The 21,424-nt window shown below is 39.8% G+C and overlaps 1 protein-coding gene across 27 annotated transcripts in view; it reads left to right on the forward strand.

Moving 5' to 3' along the window:
• Positions 1–21,424, forward strand: part of KALRN (kalirin RhoGEF kinase) — a 653,674-nt gene that overhangs the window by 371,488 nt on the left and 260,762 nt on the right. For 17 of the 27 annotated variants that reach the window (XM_020287048.2, XM_020287013.2, XM_020287027.2 and 14 more), the window contains exons 15-18: positions 2,076–2,242; positions 10,064–10,183; positions 16,906–17,124; positions 20,637–20,786. In XM_020287048.2, coding sequence (XP_020142637.1) covers positions 2,076–2,242; positions 10,064–10,183; positions 16,906–17,124; positions 20,637–20,786 — 656 coding nt within the window. The remainder of the gene's footprint in view (positions 1–2,075; positions 2,243–10,063; positions 10,184–16,905; positions 17,125–20,636; positions 20,787–21,424) is intronic. The other 10 variants (XM_020287049.2, XM_020287016.2, XM_020287028.2 and 7 more) reach the window with 1 other exon arrangement.

The raw sequence follows: 21,424 nt of genomic DNA on the forward strand, positions 1-21,424 counted from the left end.
GCTGGGGCTTAGAATTATGAAACCAACAGAAAAAATAAACATGAAAAGATACTGAAATTATTACCATGTAGCACCAGAAAAAAATGTTCCCACTCTCCCATATTGTCCTTATATAAAACACTATTTTTACCTCCAGAAATGAATTTCCTTAGCATGTACAGACTTTCCTTATACTCCCCCAACTATATGCTGCAGGTGGGGTGGTGGTGGTGATGATTAATTTCTGATGGTATGAGTCTGAGTGATGGGGAAGTCTCCCGAAGGGGATTTATTTTTTAGGTGGCCATGTGTTGAGATTGGTGGGCTTCTTTGGGTTTGATCCCCGGGGAAGTGCACTACCCATTGGCGACTTATCTGCCGGGCTTTTGAATCTGAGCCCCATTGTTGATTGGGACCCTATTCTTTAACATCTCAGACAAGGTGTCAGCATCAGGACCACAGATGTGCTGGGCCATAGATTACAGGATGAGAAGCCAGGGAAAGGATTTGGACAGAACTAAGAAGCTGTGGAGTCAGGCAGACTCAGGAATCAGAAAAGGCAAGCAATCCAGAGGTGGGATTTCACCAAAGCCAAGGATCTGAGCAAGGCTGAATCAGAAATAGGTAGACAATCAGAATCAGGAAACGTGGGTCACTTGCATCAGGTCAGAGACAAGAACCAAGAGGGCAAGATTGTTAGAGGGCAGAAGGTTGAGATTTTGAGGCAAGAGTAAGGAACCAGGAAAGCCACAGGACTAAGGAGCAGTGATCTATATTTATATGTGTATATGACAGATAGTTTAAATGCATCACGGAGGTAGGCAGCTTATGAAGTAGGTAGATATGTAAAATCTTATTTACATATGATGAAGATGAAGCTTCTGAGAGCCTAGACAACTTGCTCCAGTTGAGGATTCCAGTGTAGGAGTATTCCAAAGCTAGTACACTTTCCATGTAGTCTTTGAGAGCTAAGTAAGGTCAGATTCAAGTCACTAGCAGAGAGAGGGACTTTGATAAATAAGGCAGTTCCTTTGCTATGTCTCAGAGTTTGTTAATGACCCTTTCTGAAGTAGAAATCTATTTCAGGAAGGCTACCTTGGGCCTGCTGGTGATAATGTATTAAGGTAAATAGGAGAACCTGAGTGGTGAAGAGAGAAAGTGTGTACACATCTACGCTTGTGAATAGGGAGGAGTATACAGAAATAGTAAGGGTGGTAGACAAGGAGTGGCGCCACAGCTTCTGGCTGGCAGATATTGACTCAAAGCTCCCATTATAAGTCAGGTGGTTGACAGTTTATTAATGTTGAGTGGTTTGTCCATAAACATTGGGAACACTTGTCAGTGACTGACTGGGCTTACTGACTGCTGTGAATCAGTAGAAAAACGATACACAAACTCTCCTTGTGTGGGCACAGCTCTAACATGATTGGTTTTTCTAAATGGATAAGCACTCAGTAACCCTGTGGCATTGCTGGGGTGTGTTTATTAGGTGTGTTTGCCTGTGTTTGATAAATATATGAGAGGCAGCATGTATTTCTAAGAGTTACTTTTTTAGAGGACATAGTTGGCTGATAGAGTCACCACCGCCCAGCTACTCTAATCAGAGTGGACTTACCATCTAAAGATAAACTATATCTGACAAGCTAAAAGAAAGTGCCTTTGGCAGTTCTTAAGACAGAGCCTTATTGGTTTGGTATTGTACTTTCCAACATGATCCAGAGGATTGCTTGTAAATATTCTGGGTGTTGGCAAATCCTCTAGCAGGAAGTGCTAGGTGCTGTCTTGTCTAAGGATAGACTTCCGGAGAACCTCCTCTCTCTTTTTATCAATTCCAGTTGATAATAAGGAGCTGATCATCTGTTGAAAAGTAAATCCCAGGCAAAGGATCAGTTAATACAGAAGAGATGGTATGGTTTGAGCATCCCAAACAAAGGCCCATTATGGTGATCTGTTTAAATTCACAGAGGAATATGTAGAGTTTGGGAGTGTATTGATAATGGCTATTTCCAAATTCCAGTTTTCTTATGTATATTAAAGGAAATGTAGTCTTCACAATACTACCTGGTTTTTAATTGTTTGCATTTTTTTTAAATCAGGTATTGAGTTGATCTGTGAAAAAGACATTGATCTGGCAGCCCAGGTGCAAGAGCTACTGGAGTTTCTCCATGAGAAGCAGCATGAACTGGAGCTCAACGCAGAACAGACCCATAAGCGGCTAGAGCAGTGCCTCCAACTACGGCACCTCCAGGCCGAGGTCAAACAGGTGAGCCTGCCCCTTCCACCTCCAGCCTGGGCTTCTCAGTCAGCTGAGCCAGGCCTGCGACCTGCTGCTGGTATGGGGTTAAGCATACAGAGCCACAGGTGTACCACTTTAAGTAACCACACTATACATAGTAACTCAGAATATACATAAGTTAAAGACTAGCTGTATTCATGTCTGAAAGCTTGGCTGCTATAATATAAGAGACCCAATGGTAACATAGGTCAAACTAAAAGTGCATTATTTCTTTCTCACATAATAATCCATTCCAGAGCTTTTCCAAGTTGTCTTTAGTCACTGAATCTATTCTCTTTTTATCCTCAATCTTTTCAAGAAATCCATAGGAAATACAAATCCTTTATCGATAAACATATTCAGGCTTTATTTAGAGCCAGGTTGATTAATTTGGGGCACTTGTGTGCCTAGTACTATTAACACATAGTTAATAGTCAATGAGTAGTAGAAATGACTATCATTATTTCTAATGTGTGTGTGGTTATTATAAGAAATTTTTTTGCTATATTAAAGTTGATTTTAAAAAGAAAAAAGAATTCTTATCTGAATGAGGCATTATGCTAGGCATTTTATTGAAGGACATACCTAAATCTCTAGGAACCTCTGAGAACAAACACACAATGACCAATATCACATTTAAAAAAATGTTACATATTTATGTTATGAACAGACTAAGAAGGTAATTGTTATAATTACCTATTGGGACAAAGAGGGGATTGAAGAAGTAAAAGTATAATAATAGTTCCATTTACTGAGTGCTGTGTGTCTGTTACATACATCTTGAGCAATCTTTACAACCATTGTAGATATTATCCCAGTTTTACAGGTAAGTCCCCTAAGGCTTAGAGCGGTTACTCTGAGGAAAGTACACACTCCCCCAGGTCTAGGAGGGGCAGGTGGCATAGCACATCAGTGGTTGCCCCTTTCTGCTCCACATTCTCCCAAACAACCCTACTCCCTGCTTCCTCTAGGCAGAGCCCACCTAAATTATCCTCAGCAGAGAAACATCTTTCTCTTTTAAACATTTTTTTTCATATGTACAGTGGCTGCTAGAGTTTTGTGGGGTTCACCATGCTGGAGCTTTTAAATTTAAGTTTATTAATTTATCATGAGTGCCAAAATGTTGTATTTTGTTTAACTATTGCTTAATCCCTTATATTCTAGCTATTCCTTGCTAATGCCTATACCTTAGTTATTATATTAGTATTATAGTGAGCAAAATTACCTTCTGCACTCCCCTTCTCTTCCAATCAGTGCTCAGCCTAAGCCCACACATGCCATGCTAAAGATCTGTATTCGGTGCAGATTAAATCACTGAGCCCCAAGCAAGGCCATATTACAGTGCTGCCATCCTGGTTGTTTTCTGCTTAATTGTGCTGGGATCATACCTGGATCTCTAGAGAGAAATGTTATTCATGGGGACATGGTAGAAATCCTAGCAGGCCCAGAGCAGTAATGGGCATACATAATATGATTGTACTTTCTTTTCATATGAGAAACCCTTTCTCATTTACGATCTCATTTTAAGATAACAGGCTCATTGGAAAATGTGGTGTTATGCTTACTTTACAAATGAACAAACTGAGGCACCACAGGATTAGTGCTCCCTGAGGCCTCTGGGCTAGTTAGCTGAAACTTGAGCCCAAGCCTTCTAAGTCCAAGATCCTCTAGTTTGCCTCTACTGGCCCCCACTCCTACCATGGGTTTCCAAGAGAAATAGAAAGAACCCCTCCAACCTTGCATTACGTGAAGTAGGAGAGGCACAGAAAGACAAATATTGCATGTCCTCACTCATAAGTGTGAGCTAAAAGAGTGATAGAAGTTATAGACATAGAGAGTAAAATAGTGGTTACTAGAGAAGGGGGAGGAGGAGATAGGAAGGGGTTGGTTAATGGGTACAAAATTACAGTTAGGAAGAATAAGTTCTTATATTCTACAGCACAGCAGGGTGACTATAGTTAACGACAATTTATTGCAAACAATTTATTGCAACAATTTATTTCAAAATAGCTAGAAGAAAGGAATTTGAATGTTTCTAACACAAAGAAATGATAAAGATTTGAAGTGATGGTGGTCCCAATTACCCTGATTTGATCACTACATATACATGTATTGAAATACCACATGTACCCTATAAATATGTACAATTATTATGTATCAATTAAAAATTAAAAATAAAATTAAAAGAAGAACAGAGTCTTAGGTTTTCCTGGCCTTGGCAGCACCGTGTCTGGGAAAATAGAGCAGGCATGGCCTAGGCTTGATAGAACAGGTGGCACCTGCCTGTCATTGGAGTCCTCTGATATTCATACTTGGTTGTTTCCACCAGTGAAAGATGACAGGAATGATCATCTAAACAAAACAGATAACAGAATCATTCCTATTTGACTTTGAGATGAAATATATTGTTTGCTTTTGTTCCTGGTTTTTTATTTATATTTTTCTCCAGCATCAGTAGTAGAATCAGCTCCTAAATTCTCTTTGTCTTGGCTGATATGAAAATGGAAATGAATTTTCATTCTCCAAGTATACAAGATGGGGACTGGGATGATGATAGTTTGACAAATGGGGAAGTACATTGTCTATATATAAATAATCCAGGGTACACTAATGTCTATATGCATTCCCATTTATAATTTCATGAGTTGGAGGACAGAAAGAATTTTTCTGTGGGGGTGGGAAAATTCCTTATTGCTACCACGATGAGAATGACATACAGTAGGATTGTAGTTCAAGACTGTACAAGATTGTTCAAGTCAGACTCTCAGAAAACCTACAAAACCCTTTGCAAAGGGCAGTAGCCCTTCGAGGAGCCAAGGGATTGCTGCTTGGTTAAGCCACCATGCCTCATTAGACAGACTTGTTTTCCTTGTCAATGTAGGCTCTTTCTTTAGGGAGTCCTCTGATCCAGTTTCAGAGAAGGCATTTGTGTTTGATGGAAATTGGTGGAGCAGGAAATATTGATTTGGAAGCTGTTGACACTTGGAAGAAAGGAGTTAATTTAGATGTCAGTATTGATCAGTGAGGCTAAATTTAGACACTAGCTAGCTTGAGAATTTCTCTTTTGAATATACTCTTAAAAAAGAAAAGAAAAAGGACACTTAATTGAAATGACATTAATAGGGACAGAAAGGGAGAGAACAATAATATATTATGATACAGCTGTGTTGTTAGAGCATGTAGATTAAAGATCTAGATTTGACATGTGTCCATCAGATCCTTAAATGTAGTTTTACCAAAATTATATTAAACTGAAGCTTTAAAGAGCAGGGAAGGCACACAGATATGTGACTAAAAATTATTTTCAAGTATTCAGAACAAATAAAATTGTTTAGTGCAACTGATTTTCTTTCTGAGGGATTACATAGGACTTTATGTCTAAAATGATGTTCCAAACACCTCTAGAAAAATGATGGACCTTGAAGGGAAACCAGTCCCCTGGGTATAGCCCATGGTCCAGGTCTGTAGACCACCCAGATGCCAATTACCCTCCAAACCCCAAAGAATGTTCTGATTGCTACCGGAAAAATTACTACCCTGGCAAAGACGACCTCACACCTACTAGATAATTTGGAAAGATTTGGAAAACCTACTTAATCACCATAAATGAATTTCCATGTGTATTCCTGCAAAGCAGTTAATTTAGCACAAAATAAGCTAAAATGGATCTATAAAGTGTTGTGTCTCTAAGACATGGGAAAGGAAATCAAACTTACTTGACTACTAAAGACGTTGGCTTAATTTGCTTTTTTGGATCAAATGCTGGCCAAAATTTGTATATGATCAAGATGGACATTCAAGACAAAGGATAAAATATTAGCCTAGCCTCATACACCTGTGGATAATATTGTGTTCAGTTCAGTTCTGCTGACCACATATAAAAATTAGAAAGGAGTTGGAATAAATCCAAAAGAGAGGCAACCAAAGGGACAAGTACTATCGTTTTGTTTCAAAATGGAGATAATTAAGAAGACATATGGCCACAGTCTCTGAAACCATGAAGGGTGAACATGTACAATCTCACAGATCATGGTTTTTTAGAACTAAGGAACACTGGAAATATGACAGGTTTCCTGCTACCATCTGAGGAGCTGATTATTTTTCCTGTGGTTAGAGTTTTAGAAATAAATGTGTCTTGTGGTAAGTCATCTATAATAGCAGTCAGTCCTTAGAGTCAGTGGCCTTGAGTGCAACCTCATAGCTTTATTGTAGGCACAACCTTCAGAACACGGCCATCTACAGATAGCTTCCCCAGTCACGTATTTGCAAAACCCAGTTTGTCCAGCTTAAATGGCATCATCATTTGTGGACATCCATGTCCAGTTATTCAGATCCACTCTTCCCCTGACTTGGGCTTATCTTAGCTTCCTTGGCCTGAGGAAGCAATTCTCTATTTTCAGTTCCTCCTCTAAGCTCAGACTAAGCTGAACTGTTGGCCCAGCTCTTAAGTCCCCAAGCAGTGGTATTCTTTTAGTCCTTCATTTCTACTTAACTAAGTTTCTCTGACATCCTATGGATATAGAGGCACTCTTTGAATTTTGAAAGAGGTGTGGATTCTTAGAGCTGGAAATGACCTTTAAAAACCATCTAACTTTTTGGATAAATTGTTGCCTAAAATGATTAGTCAATGTGAATGTTGATTTTATGGTTTGAAAAATACTTTTACATTCATTCTTTCATTTTATTTTTCCCATCATTCTATTTTTCCCCTGTACCTTAGGCAAGGAAAGTGTTTGCATTTTACAGATGAGAAAACTGAGCTGTAGAGAAATTAAATGATGTTGCCAAGGTCACACAGCTTAAGATTAGTAAAACCAGCATTTTCTCATTTTAACTAATGATATTTCTTCTACTGCCTTGCACACATTTGGATGGTCACAGAAAAGTAACCACTTTTATGAACCAGGAAGATAAAAGATATCAGTAATGGAAAATTATACCAACAAGAGTTATCAGTGATCAAAGTACAATGAAAAATGATAATAAAACAGCCAAGGAATCTATATCACAACAGAATATGCAGAATAAGCTCATACAAATTCTGGAATAGCTGGGTGCAGTGGCTCATGCCTGTAATCCCAGCACTTTGGGGGGCTGAGGCGAGAGGATCACTTGAGGCCACAAGTCCGAGACCAGCCTGAACAATATAGATAGACCTCATCTCTACAGAATAAAAAATTAAAAAAAAATAACTTAGCCAGGTGTGGTGGTGCATGCCTGTAGTCCCAACTGCTGGAGTGGCTGAGGCAGGAGGATCACTTGAGCTTAGGAGTTGGAGGCTGCAGTGAGCCATGATTTGTATCACTGCACTCCAGCCTGGGTGACAGAGTGAGACCCTGTCTTCAAAAAACAACAACAAAAAAACCCCAAAACAAATTCTGAAATAAAGTTTAATATTTCTAAATTTTTCCTCTTCTCTTTGGGAAAGGTATAAATGAAGGATCATAGTATTACCGAGGTTTGCTCCAAACTAAAAATCACCCACCAACACAATCATAGTCATCAGAATTTACGTTTTACAGTCTGTTATGTCAACCCTGAAATGCAGAAGGGAACGATGCAATTATTCTTATTTTATAGATGAGAAAACTAAGGCTCAGAGGAGTTAAGTGATTTTGCCAGGTAAGTAACATAGGCAGATATTCTGACTTAAAATTTTATGCTCTTTCTATCCTATGCCAGTTCTACTTGCAGGACTGACTCATTCATAGGGATCAGTCCCATCCTGGATGTAAGCCATGGATATAAACTACCATGCATTTTTATCTTCTAAAATCAAATCTCCCACTCTAACGTCCTGGAATGCCTTTATAAATGGCATTTGGGAACTAAAAATGAACAAGGATGGCATGATTTAATAAAAAAATTAGGCACCGAAGCCCATGATATGTCTACATGGAACAGCTGATAAGTGGAGATCCCCATCACCATAGCTCTAACCGATGTTTCCAGTTGGCTTAAACTGGAGAGAAAAATATTCTGCAAGTCTCAGCAGGCCCAAAGGAAATCAGAATGTTGCACAAGCATTGATTTGTGATGCATATGGATAAAATGATTCTCTGACACCCGCAAATGAATCTCCAAGACCAAGTAGAATGCAATGAATCATAGCAGAGGGGCATTGTGAGCTCCATTTCTCCAAGACATAAAGTATTTAGACATGTAATCTATGAACACATCCACCCAAACTTAAAGGCAATTTTATGAAATCATTAGCACCTCCAGCCAGCCAGCCACAGTCCACCAGTGACAACAGGGATTTCACATGAACACTCTGAGCAGTTATTTCCTGCAACTAATTGCTTTACAGACTGGTACATCCACAATCTGCCAGCCTGGACATGAATTAATATCTCAATCTAAATAGCCCAGCTTCAGGGCGATTTATGCTCCAATGTTATCTATGTACAATAAGGCATCAGTCATTTTCTGCCCAGGGATGAAATTTGAGAGATGCCTGTGAGAGCTAAGGAGCAAGAGACAGGGCTTAGTAGTGTTTTCTGATTGTTCAACATGAGGACGTTGAGGGGAGAAAAATCTGAAAGCAAATCTGAAACAGATTGTGGTGTCTTCTCCTTTGGCATGCAGTAACAGATGGACGGTATTTACTGATCTTGAAATTTCAGAAGAATTTTTATTTCCTCTCCAAGCAAACTCTCAAACTCCCTAATAAAGAAAATATTTGGCAATGTTCTGGTGACCAGACACCAGGTAGGCTTTCAGAGCCTAACCTTCTAGTTGGATTATTTGTGCCAACTCTATTAGCTGGATAATTGCCACATCTCTGTTTCACCTACAACTGTCTAGACAGTATCACCTGTTTCTTGTTTTATCCTAACAGTCCCTGGCTGAGTTTTCTTTCCATGAGGACTCCTAAGGTCATATAGAAATTGTATTCAGCCTAGCCATAGCCTCTAAATAATTTAAGTCAATTATAACTTACTCTCCCCTTTTTTGGGGGGGATGATCCAATGTATGGATTATTCATGCTATTTTGCTTGTTTTCTTTCTCCTTTATACTTTTTTTTGGGTTGTTTACCTACTGAAGCTCAAACCTGTCTACTCTTGGCTATTTTGCAAGGTATGGGAGGTTGGACCCACTGCTCATGTGTGACCTGGGTATTCTCCATTACTTTGAAAATATTACTACACCACACCCATTGTGTGCAAGGTACTGTGCTAGGTATTATTAATAGGTGAGATTAAAATATGACTAATCTATCACCCCAGACTTTAGGAAGTTTGTGTTCTAAGGGGGAGAGGAACATAGGTTGAAATAACTGAACCAGGCAGCCTGTGGTGAGTGCCATAAAGGTGGTGCATACAAAATGGAATGGTTGCACCAGATGAGGAAGAGATTGTTTCTAATGGGAGTAATTAGGTACAGGAGATTCCAATAAGTTGTCATTACTTGAACTGGGCCTTTAAAACAAGAAAAGGATCCCAACAGATGTAATTTATTTACTTATGCCATCTTATGCTCCAGAAGGAACTTTAGACATACAGATGACCAGATTAAGTAATGATTAAATTAAGTGGGTGAGGAAATTGGGCCCAAGGAGTGATAAGGGGAGGAAAGAAGATATGGAGCTGGTAGTGGAGTTGGCACACAAAATAAGTACGTTATGGCACAGGATGCTTGGTAAGATTGGGGAGATGACCATTTTAATTATCCAGACCCCTCCTGTCCTCTCTCCAACAGAGGGAGAAGGATAGCGAGCTCTCTGACTGAAATACCCATGAGAAAGGCCACAGCTCTGGGGAAGCTGCAGAAAGCCACTCACCTGTGTGTTTATCCCGACTCCCTAGGTCCTGGGATGGATCCGCAATGGAGAGTCAATGCTCAACGCCAGCCTGGTCAATGCTAGCTCTTTGTCGGAAGCAGAGCAGCTGCAGCGGGAACACGAGCAGTTCCAACTGGCCATCGAGGTAACACCCAAATCTGGCTGCACTGTCCTCCCTTCCCCTTTCTGCTCTGTGCCTCAGGCAGGATTCCCTGAGGTGTGGGCCTTCCTTCAGGTGGTGAAGTCCTTACTCTTTCTAGAGGAATGGCCCAGGGAGCCTCCTTATTACCCAGGAGCTGATGGGGAAGCAAATGCAGGGATTCATCCCCCGAGGAGGCTACTAGAAGACAAGTATCACACCACAGATAGAATCTTTGTTGCTCATCAGTACCTTCAACCTTTAAGGCCAGTGGTACATTGAGATTTTTCATACATTCTAGACATGTACCATATGGGGAAATGTAAAGCTAACAGGTTAGAAGTCACTTCCAGTTGAAGATCACTGAGAATTCAGGATAAACCAATGCAAAAGTCATTAGTAAATTAGGATCCTATTTTTAAACACTTGGTTTACATGTAATGCTTAGATACTGTCATCAGGGTCTGCCTTTTAACAAGGGTAATGAGCGTTGGAGCAGATTGCACCAGATAGTTTACCTCACTGAGAATAGTTGTTCAGTAATACTAGAAGAAGGCACATTCAAAGAATAAACTATAACCAGGCCAGACGCGGTAGCTTACGCTTGTAATTCTAGCACTCTGGGAGGCCTAGGCGGAAGGATCCCTTGAGGTCAGGAGTTAGAGACCGACCTGAGCAAGAGTGAGACCCCGTCTCTACTAAAAATAGAAAAAAAAATTAGCCAGTCAACTAAAAATAGAAACAAAAAATTAGCCAGGCATGATGGCTCGTGCCTGTAGTCGCAGCTACTCAGGAGACTGAGGCAGGAGGATCACTTGAGCCTAGGTGTTTGAGGTTGCAGTGAGCTAGGCCGATGCCACCATACTCACTCTAGCCCAGGCAACAAAGCAAGACTCAGTCCCAAAAAATATAAGATAAATGCAACCAGAAGAAATTCACTAATAAGGACTTTTTAAAAGGCTATTTAAAAATAAGTCTTCATTTATGATAACCTAATATAAATTTTGTCTTGCTTTAAATATCCTTGCTTTAATTATCCTTTCTACTAGGACATTGTCCTTCCCAAAGAGACTTGAACTGATTACCCTAGAGTGGTATGGGGAAAAGAGTAAGAAATGGGACATGGGAAGTATATTAAAAATAAAATAAGTTCAGTACCAATGGGAAAAGAGATAAAGAGTGAAAACTTAAAAGACACTCATTACTTGTTTACTATAGAATTCAACCCACTTAGGAGATGTAAGAAATGCAAAGGTGTTATCTTCTAAAAACAAAAAAGATTGTTAATGAGAATTTTCTATGACGATGGCAAAATAATAAAATTTTAACTGTTTGTGCCTATGTCTTTTTATGCAGTAATCCAAACAAATCCTAGCCATTTTCAAACCAGTATTAATTGAATTCAACCATTTAATTTTCCAGAAACCATCTTGGATGTATAAACGTAGTATTAAGATGCTTGATATCTTCTTAGGAACCATTACTAGTACTACAATCTGGATTTGAGATTTAAAAATAAACTATATATTCAGAGCAGCACAATAGACATTGGAGACTCAGAAGGAGGAGCGTGGAAAGGGGATAAGTAACAAAAAATTGCTTATTGGGTACAACGCACACTATTCAGGTGATGAGTTCATTACTACATAATTCATCTATATAACAAAAAAAATTGTACTCCTTAAATCTATGGAAATGAAAAAAAAACTGGCAAATTTCAGAAGTAATAATCATGCTCTAATGTCAAGGGAAGGCTAAATAAACGGTGATTATCTAAAAAATAAAATCTTAAAAAAACTGTGTATTGCAAACACAGTATGAGCAATCATTTTCTTTTCTTTTTTTAATAGAGATGGGGTCTTGCTCTTGCTCAGGCTGGTTTCAATTCCCCCGCCTCGGGCTAGGATTATAGGCATGAGCCACCGTGCCCGGCCTGAGCAATCATTTTCTAAGAAAGAATTAACTACAGGAGATAAGTTTTGTGGTCATCAGCTGTCTCTATTGAAGTTTACAGACACGCCCAAATATGACAGTGTTAGGACCTATTCATTATAAAGGAAAAGTCAGGATTGGGATTATAATCAAGACTCAGGGACACAGTGGTCAAGTTCCCAAAGTCATAGATAGTAGTGAAGAGAATGATGGTTGGGCCATCAGATGAGAGGCATGGCCAAAGTTATGAGGGATGCTAAGCAGAAAGATGACAGCTCTTGGCCATACCTTCTCTTTGTCTTGAACGAGGTTTACACACCCTGTCTGGTAATTAAATTTCTAGTCCCTTAATCAAATGTTGGGCAAGTAAAATCAAATGTCATGACACACTTGAGCATCTCAATGAACTTGTGAGAAAGAATGGGCAAATGTATTCGCAGTACTATTGAGATAACTAATTTCAATATGTCTGTATATGCAATATTTATTAACTTGGATTAGAGGCTGTTGCATCCTTACAGAATAGAGGCTCACTAGCTACAAACATCTCTTAATCAGTTCTGGTTTCTATATGGGTAAAACTTGATGAGATATTCTTGGAGCTGATGTTGAGATACAGGCCACTTCTATGTGTCTGTAGTCTCAAGAGGGCATGGCAGAGCAGATAAGATTTCCAGAAGATCTTGGGAATGGACAGTAGGGAGGGTCTGCAGCATAGCTAGAATAATGAAGAGAATAGAACCAAAATTTCAACATATGCTCCTTCTCTAGGTAGCCTGTGCCTCTCTTAAAATGTGTCAGTTTAGGACAGGTTCTGCATCAGGAGGAAAATATGCCAGGGGGGATTCGAGTAATTTTAAAGGGAGTGAAAGTAGTCTTGGTTGGCTTAACTCATTTTGACAGTGTTATTGGAACCTTTACAGTGATTGTGGATGGGCAGCATAATTTGACTTCTTGGACCCTAAGAAGGAACCCTGAGTTCCATAAGAGAAAATAAAATAGCTATAAGTAGGATAATCATATAATTTATTGCTTAAATGAGACAGTTTTAAGATTGGAGGGAATTATTAATAACTAAGCCAGAAAAACAGGTACTAAAACTGTCATAGGCAAACCAGGATATCTGCTAACATTAGCTTGGACATCCTCATCAGGCTGCAAGTTTTTGGTCTCCCCAAGGAAGGTCAGATTTTGACCTGAAGTAGCCTTGGTTTCAGGAAAACTCCCCTAGAGCCATTCAGGATGGAAAACAGTACACAGCATGTAGAAGAAGCCAAGCTTTATCAAGCAAACTTAGATAATTATTTGTTAGTATCCAGGATGTGGCTGATGTATCTTCAGGAACCGTGAACTTCACAGAGACAAGCTAAATTTCAAAATCTATTTTTATTTGAAATCCTCTTATGCATTTTAAGCATAAGCATTATGCCAGAAGAAGTAGTTAAAACTGGATAATAAATTCAGTTGATTCAGTTCCATTTTCTTCTGTGTATTCCTACTAAATATTAATGTCCTTGATAATCCATGTCTTAAAGATATAGCACTCAATAGGATTAGATAATGGGGACTGGAAATAAATGCAAAATAATGATTTGAGCTTAGCAGAGCAAAGATTATGTCACATGGATAAGAGTTTATCATTTAGGAAATTAAAGGGGGAAGGAGCTCCCAGGACTATTAGATGATAATGAGTTTCAAAGTAAGAGAGAGAATTTATTACATAGCATAAATTATGGGAAAATCAAGGTTACTCCTCCACTCTCATAGAAAAAGACATAATAACAGGTTTATGATAACAATTATATGCTGGTTTCACATATTGAGAAGAGGCCAGATAATTATCATAATCACTAATGTTCATTTGGTTAACCCTTCCTTCAAATGAGATATAGATACAGTTCTAATTGCTAGAGATAAAATGATGGGGTCTGATATAGTGGGAAAAACATAGGTTTAGGAATAGGTCAAATCTGAGTCTTATTCCTGGTTTCATCACTTCTTTGGTTCTAAGTGATGAAACCAGTGACTTTGGGCAAGTCACTTAACCAGCTGATCCTTAGTTTCTTAATCTGTGAAATGGGAATGATAATATCCAACTTGTAATAATATTGGGAGAACTAGAAAACATATGCTTATGCACAGTGCTCAGCACTATATACAAAATGTACCCTCAGAAAAATTACAGCTATTTAAATCATTTTTCAAACCCTCCTTACCTTGAGAGTTTCACTAAGTAAGGAAAATCAGCCAAGTGTTAAATGAGTCACATGGGAGTTCAGAAGAAGGAGGTTTTCAATGGGTCTCAGACTGTCTGAAAAGGCTTCATTAAAGGAGGATAGACTTGAGCTGAGTCTCAAAGGAAAGCTGGAATGTAGAGAGAGAAGGACTCAGGGCATTTGTTAAAGGCAGGAAAAATGAAGGTAGCAAAAACAAGAAAGTGCGTGGTGTATTTTCAAAGCGTTTTGTAAGGAAGTAGTATGTGATCAAGTCATAGAAGTGGTTGGAGCCACATTGTGAGGGGCTTTAATTACAGCCTCTAAAGTTTGGACTGAATGTTATAGCAATGGGGAAACCATGGAAGGCTTGAATTCAGAGAAGGGAGACATATTTGTGGCATAAAATGAGAATTTTAGAGCTGGAAAAGATGTTAGAAGTCACTTAATGCAAGCACTTCCTATTACAGAAAATTAAATTAATCTGTTAGAAATGTAACAGATGAATTTGATGGATTAGAAATGGAAGGTAAGAAGACTAGCAGTCTGTGTATGAAGTGGTGAGAACTGGGCTAGGGCTAGGAAGTGGGGAGCAGCGGGCAAGAATGACGTCAAGATTGCAATCCTAGGAGACAGGAAGAAGGAGGGCACCAACAGAAGTGACAAATTATCATGGGAAACTGGTCTTAAAGAGGGGAGGAGTTTAGTTTCAGCTGTGAAACTTCAAGGGCTATCGGGCAGGAGGTGGAGGCTCTAATAGAACAGTAAAGCCCTTCCATTCACTGGCAAGGGCCCTCATCTCTCTAAGAAGATCACTTTTACTTAGACTGCATCCTTGTAGTAGGCTAACATGGGACAGCTAGATCGATTGAATCAGTGCTGCTCACTAGGGTGAGAGGTGTCAGGCACCTGAAGACAAAGGGTCAGATACAGTAGATGTAGACTGGGAGTCATCTGCTAAGAGAAGATAATAGAAGCTGAGGGAATAGATGAGAGCTCTGCAGATGTGAACAAACAACAAGAACTGGCGTCGGTTCCTCTACATTTAGGAGACAGGAAAAGAAAATGGGGCCAATAAGTAAAACAGAGAAAGAAAACCAGAGATTTGTGGTGGGTCATTTCTACCCATCAGTTTACTTTCTTTAGCTGCATTTAGCCAGTTGGGAAGCTAGAAGCTGATACGGTCATCAGGATTGAGGGCTCATTCAGTGGGAAGACAAGGGATTGAGGGGTCTAGGTTGCTAGAGGTCGTGCTAACATAGCTAACACTTCATACAGATCCAGGAAAAAGTGAGCAGGCTGAACGGTGGGGAACAGACTGAGGAAAATCAGTAGGAGTGTGCAGACTGCAGTCTGGGATGAGGATGAGGGGCCAGTGTGCTGGGAATCGGGGAGGCACAGGGGACACAGGCAGTGCTGAATAGGTTCACTCTCGGGGACTGTCCCAGAACTGCTGCCCAAGAAGGGCAGAAAATGATTCTGGAGTAAATTACTGGGTTCTAGCTGTCCCATTTCACTGCCAGCTGAGCTCTACCTTCCTAAAAGTGCGAAGGCCAAATTAGTACTACACCGTTACCCTGGAATGATCCCAGCAGTTGAGGTTGGAATGATATTAGCTCTTTTAAGTCAGTGGGGCTCTAATATTCTCTTGTGGATCATCCACATCAATACTTTGTCACAGTAAATTTTAATCCCATTTGGTTCTCTGCCTGCCACCCAGTTCTCCCCATCTCCTACAGTTAGTGTGAATGCAGAGAATGCACATTTAGCCTGAATCAGAAAGCACTGAGAAACCTTTTCTACTAGATAGATAGATAGATAGATAGATAGATAGATAGATAGATAGATAGATAGATAGATACATGAACTCCCATGCACATGGGTGCACACACAGGCTCATACACACAAATATATTTCCTAAAGGCAAACATAAATAATGTGAGGATTGGGGATTGTGTGTTGGGGTGAATTATCTACTGTACTGCTCTACTCCCTTGGTGAAGTAATTAAGGGATGATGTGAGAGGTTACTCTTTAGTTTTATTTACCTGCCAGATTTATTCCTTCAACTGAAATCCTTTTCATCTGATTATTAATGTTTAAAATGGTTTCACTGTTAGTTGAGATTTGTGTTACACAGAGTTTTTTTTAATGTGCTGTGTTTACTTGCTTTATAAAATGGGACTGCAGTAGTAACCTCCTTTGCAAATTCAATAATAAGCCATTTCATGACTAGATTTGTAAAGGCAATATAACTTGTGAACTAATTAGACAGCAGATTAATATACAATGGCTGTTTCTCTACCACAGAAACTGAAATGTCCTTAAAGTCTAGAATGATGCCAATAGAAAGAAAGGAATGGGGGCAGGAGTTAGGGTCCTGAGAGAGTAATGAAAATGTGTGATATTCTTTTTTTAAAAATATGCTTTAAAAACAATAATGTATTAATCGTCATGACAAAATGGATCAGTCATTTAAAGCTCTTTAACTTTTCTGCATCTTTCCACTCACGCCTCACTCCACCCCCTCCCATACCACACCTGGGTTGTTCCCACGGACTCTCTCTCCTCCCCTTGTGCCCAGTCCCTCTTTCATGCCACTTCCTTGCAGAAGACACACCAGAGCGCCCTGCAGGTACAGCAGAAGGCCGAGGCACTGCTCCAGGCCGGCCACTACGATGCTGACGCCATCCGGGAGTGTGCGGAGAAGGTGGCCCTCCACTGGCAGCAGCTCATGCTGAAGATGGAAGACCGGCTAAAACTGGTCAATGCCTCCGTGGCCTTTTACAAAACTTCTGAGCAGGTGAGGGAGAGGGCTGTGGGGGGTGTGGGGTTCAGGTTGACGGGGGCTTGTTTTCTGCCTCATGGTGTAAACCTACAGTACCTATTTGAGCAAGAAGCCAGTCCTCTGAGTACTAACCTCAGGGCAGAAGAACGGTCTGTGGAAACATCACAGTTGCTTCCTTATAATCCTTTGCATTTGAGCACTGGACCATGTGATTTGTTTCTCATAAATTTCCCAAACTCATCTTTGTGGAGGTGTTGAAGTAGAAGTTAGGCATATGCTGAATGCTAGATTTGAATGGTCTATTAGTCAGCTATTTCCACAATAATGCTGTGTAACAAACTATCCCAAAATTCAGTGATTTAAAACAATAAGCATTTATTTTTTGCTTAAGTATCTGGGATTTGATTGATGTTGGCTGAACTTAGTAGAACTAGGCTGCAGATTGGAGCCAGATCTACTCCTATGCCTTTCAAATTTTTGCTTGTGTCACATTATCTAACATCTCATTGGCCAAAACAACCCACATGGCCAAACCAACATCAGTGAGGCAGCAATGCCTCCTGTGAAGGTTGGGAGACGAGAATAAATATTTGGTGAACAATAATCAAATCACCACAATTAGGCATTGGGCACTGCTTGAAGAACATACGACTCTTTCATTCATGGGGCTCCCAATCTAATGGAGGAAATACAGCTCACTGTCATGGGGAAGCAGGAGCCTAATTGGTAAGAGGGTGCTGCTGTGGGAGAAGAGGCAGGAAATTGAACAGCAGGGCTATAAAGATGCAGATAACATTACCATTACATCTATACAGCAATATGCACAAGGGCTAAGAGGATTCTTTGTATGATTTGGATGCTGTTAGGGAATTATTTTCATGAAATAGAGGTTTCAAGCAGGAGTAATTTTATTCCATATAAAATAGTTTCCTCATTTGAATTGCTCCCTGGTAGAAATAAATCAGAGGATCAATCTTCTCTGGGTGACTTACAGAGACCAAGGGAACGTCTGTATGGGAGCAAATATAACATGCCCATCAGCGGGCTCTGCACCAGTGTGATAGTCTCCACACCTGCTCTCAGTCCTCCTTTCTGTTATTGCAGAGAGATGATGCCTTCGATGGCTACAGAAGTGGACACAGCAGACTAAGATGATAATGAAATTCCCTAGCCGATCTATAGATTCAACACAATCTCAGTCAAATCCCAGCAAGCTTTTTTTGTAGAAATTGATACTGATTCTAAGATTTATATGGAAATAAAATGCAAAGTATGCAAATGCAAAGGCCTAGAATAGCCAAAGCAATCTTTAAAAGGAAGAACAAAGTTGGAGAAGTTATATAACCTGATTTAAAGTCTTACTCTAAAGCTGTGGTGATCAAGACACAATAGTACTGGTGTGAGAATAAACACAATGAAACAGAATGGAGGTTATAGGGTAGGCTCATTTATACAGACAGTTGATTTTTTTTTTTTTTTTTTTTTTGAGATAGAGTCTCACTCTGTTGCCCGGGCTAGAGTGCCATGGCGTCAGCATAGCTCACAGCAACCTCAAACTCCTGGGCTCAAGCGATCCTCCTGCCTCAGCCTCCTGAGTAGCTGGGACTACAGGCGTGCGCCACCATGCCCAGCTAATTTTTTCTATATTTTTAGTTGGCCAATTAATTTCTTTCTATTTTTAGTAGAGATGGGGTCTCCTGCTTGCTCAGGCTGGTTTCGAACTCCTGAGATCAAAGGATCTGCCCACCTCGGCCTCCCAGAGTGCTAGGATTACAGGTGTGAGCCACCGCACCCGGCCCAGACAGTTGATTTTTGACAAGGCAATTCAATGAGTGAAGGAAAGTCTTTCTAACAAAGGATGCCAGACAACTGAATATCCCTATGGAAAAAAATGAGGCTTAATCCTTGTCTAATATCATACACACATTTTAATTTGAGATGGATCAAGATGGCGAAGGGGACAGAATGCTGGAGTAATAGTCAGGACATTTAGCCCTCAGCGGACCTTGCTGAAGGTTACTTTATTCTGCTGGATTTCTGTTTCCTTGCCCTTTAAAGCATTTATACTTAATAATCTTTTCATTTTTTTCTAACTCACATTGTTTATAAATCCAGTTCTATTATGGGACAGATCTCAAATACTCTTTTTCTTAGAGTTTTTGCATGTCTATAACCTGGTTTGTCTCCAGACATGTGCCTGCACATTTTCATGCCTTGCATAAACAGAGGTGTGGTGCTAGAGATGGGACTAGAGGAGTCACCCAGAGTTCAGGGACAGACCTCAGGACATAGGAAGCATGTCTGGCCATCAGTATGTTCTGCCTGGGACATCTTTCAGCTCAGTTCATGACTCAATGAGTGTCTTATCCAAAGGCAAATCTTTTATCAAGAGAGACTATTTTCTCAGAGAAGGTCAAGGATAGTTATAGTTGTTCTCACCTGCTGTCATATCCAAGAAAGTAACCAAAGTTTATTGAAGAACAGTATAATAGTCTCTCTAAATTTGCAGAATGTTGGTTCCAGGACCCTCCATGGATACCAAATCTTTGAATGTTCAAGTCTCTAATATAAAATGCCATAGTACTTACATATAACCTATGCATGTTCTCCCATATGCTTTAAATCATCTCTACATTACTTAGAATACCTAATACAATGTAAATGGTGTGTAAATAATTTTTATACTCTATTGTTTTTATTTATATTATTATTATTTTTCCTGGATATTTTCCATCTGTGGTTGGTTAAATACATGGTTGCAGAATCCACAGATAAGGAGGGCTGACAGTGTAGGAATGTGAGTTTCTACTTTCTGCATCCTCCTCTAGCCCTGATACTAGGCTGCCCTGGGTTTCTCATTGTGGAACCCAACCTAACTTTCCCTCTAAAACCCCTTCAAAATGTTTCTGCTTTCATCTGAGTTCATTTATAAGGCCAATTAGCATAGCCTCTAAGCATTTTTAGAACTGAAAAGCTACTCAACTATCTTTTAGGTTAACCTATGTTTGTCTTCCGCCTGTAGAAAATGTGTATTTTATAATAGATGGTCATTTATGGCCCATAAATTATGTGACATAGGCAACTTCCTCCTTTTCCTCTGCCTAAGGCTATGTACCATGGGAAAAATAGAGATGATTGATCAAGTCATGTATCTTCTCCAAATCTCATTTCCTATTCTGCCTAATTCACAGAGTTACTGCGAGGTTATAATATAATATGTACAAAATGCTTTCAAACCCCCAAAATACTAGTCTTGCTTCCATTCTTACTCTACATTCTATTCCTAGGTGATGTTATCAACCTTCGTAAGAAGATTATTCCAAAATCCATATCTCCATTCATAATGTCTCCTGAGTTTCAGACACAGGGCTGTCATTGCCTCCTGGACTTCTCTTAGATGTCCCAGGAGTCCTGAACATCAAATGAAAAATGTCACCTGTGTAGAGTTCTGAAGTCTAAAGGTCTTCAGAGAATAAATACTTCCCAGATGATTCATTTACTGAGTCTTTTCTTCCATGACTCGTTAGGTGTGTAGTGTCCTGGAGAGCTTAGAGCAAGAGTACCGGAGAGATGAGGACTGGTGTGGTGGACGAGATAAACTGGGGCCTGCAGCAGAGATCGACCATGTCATTCCACTCATCAGCAAACATTTGGAACAAAAGGAGGCCTTCCTTAAGGTCAGAGCATGTCATCATGCAAAGGCTCAGTCTCTGGCCTTGTTCTTTCATCTGCCTTTTCTTGCTCTCTTGCTCGCTCGCTCGCTCGTGCGCTCTCTCTCTCTCTCTCTCTCTCTCTCTCTCTCACACACACACACACACACACACACACATACACACACTGCTTCATATGGGCTTCCCATCCCCCCAGATTTTTTAACCTCTTATCTAAAGAGGGAGGAGTTTGTAGAGAAGATGTTGACTGGCTAATTTGAATGGTTTAAAGGTTACACTTCATGCACTTATTTCTCTCTTAGCATCTCTTAAAACCAGGCAATTAGGAGACACCGTTACTATTGCTACCATGTTTGAATATCCTGATAGCCCATGGTTGTTGTTAATTGAGAAAAATACATGCTTTCACTCAGTTATGTTCAGTTTATAAAATTATTTTTTGATTGAAAGATATAAGCCTAGCTATAAAACACTGTTAAAAGAAATCTTTTATAATGGATGGTGCAAAATTTAGGGCAAAAATTAAAAAAGATATTGACACCCTGTTTCTTTATCAATCTAGCAATTATGAATTACCAATAAGTGTGATGCTGTCTATTCTCTATAGTAAGAGAGGAACACCGTGTTTGGGGTTTGGGGTAAGG

The sequence above is a fragment of the Microcebus murinus genome, chromosome 1 (assembly GCF_040939455.1).
Source record: "Microcebus murinus isolate Inina chromosome 1, M.murinus_Inina_mat1.0, whole genome shotgun sequence".
NCBI lineage: Eukaryota > Metazoa > Chordata > Mammalia > Primates > Cheirogaleidae > Microcebus > Microcebus murinus.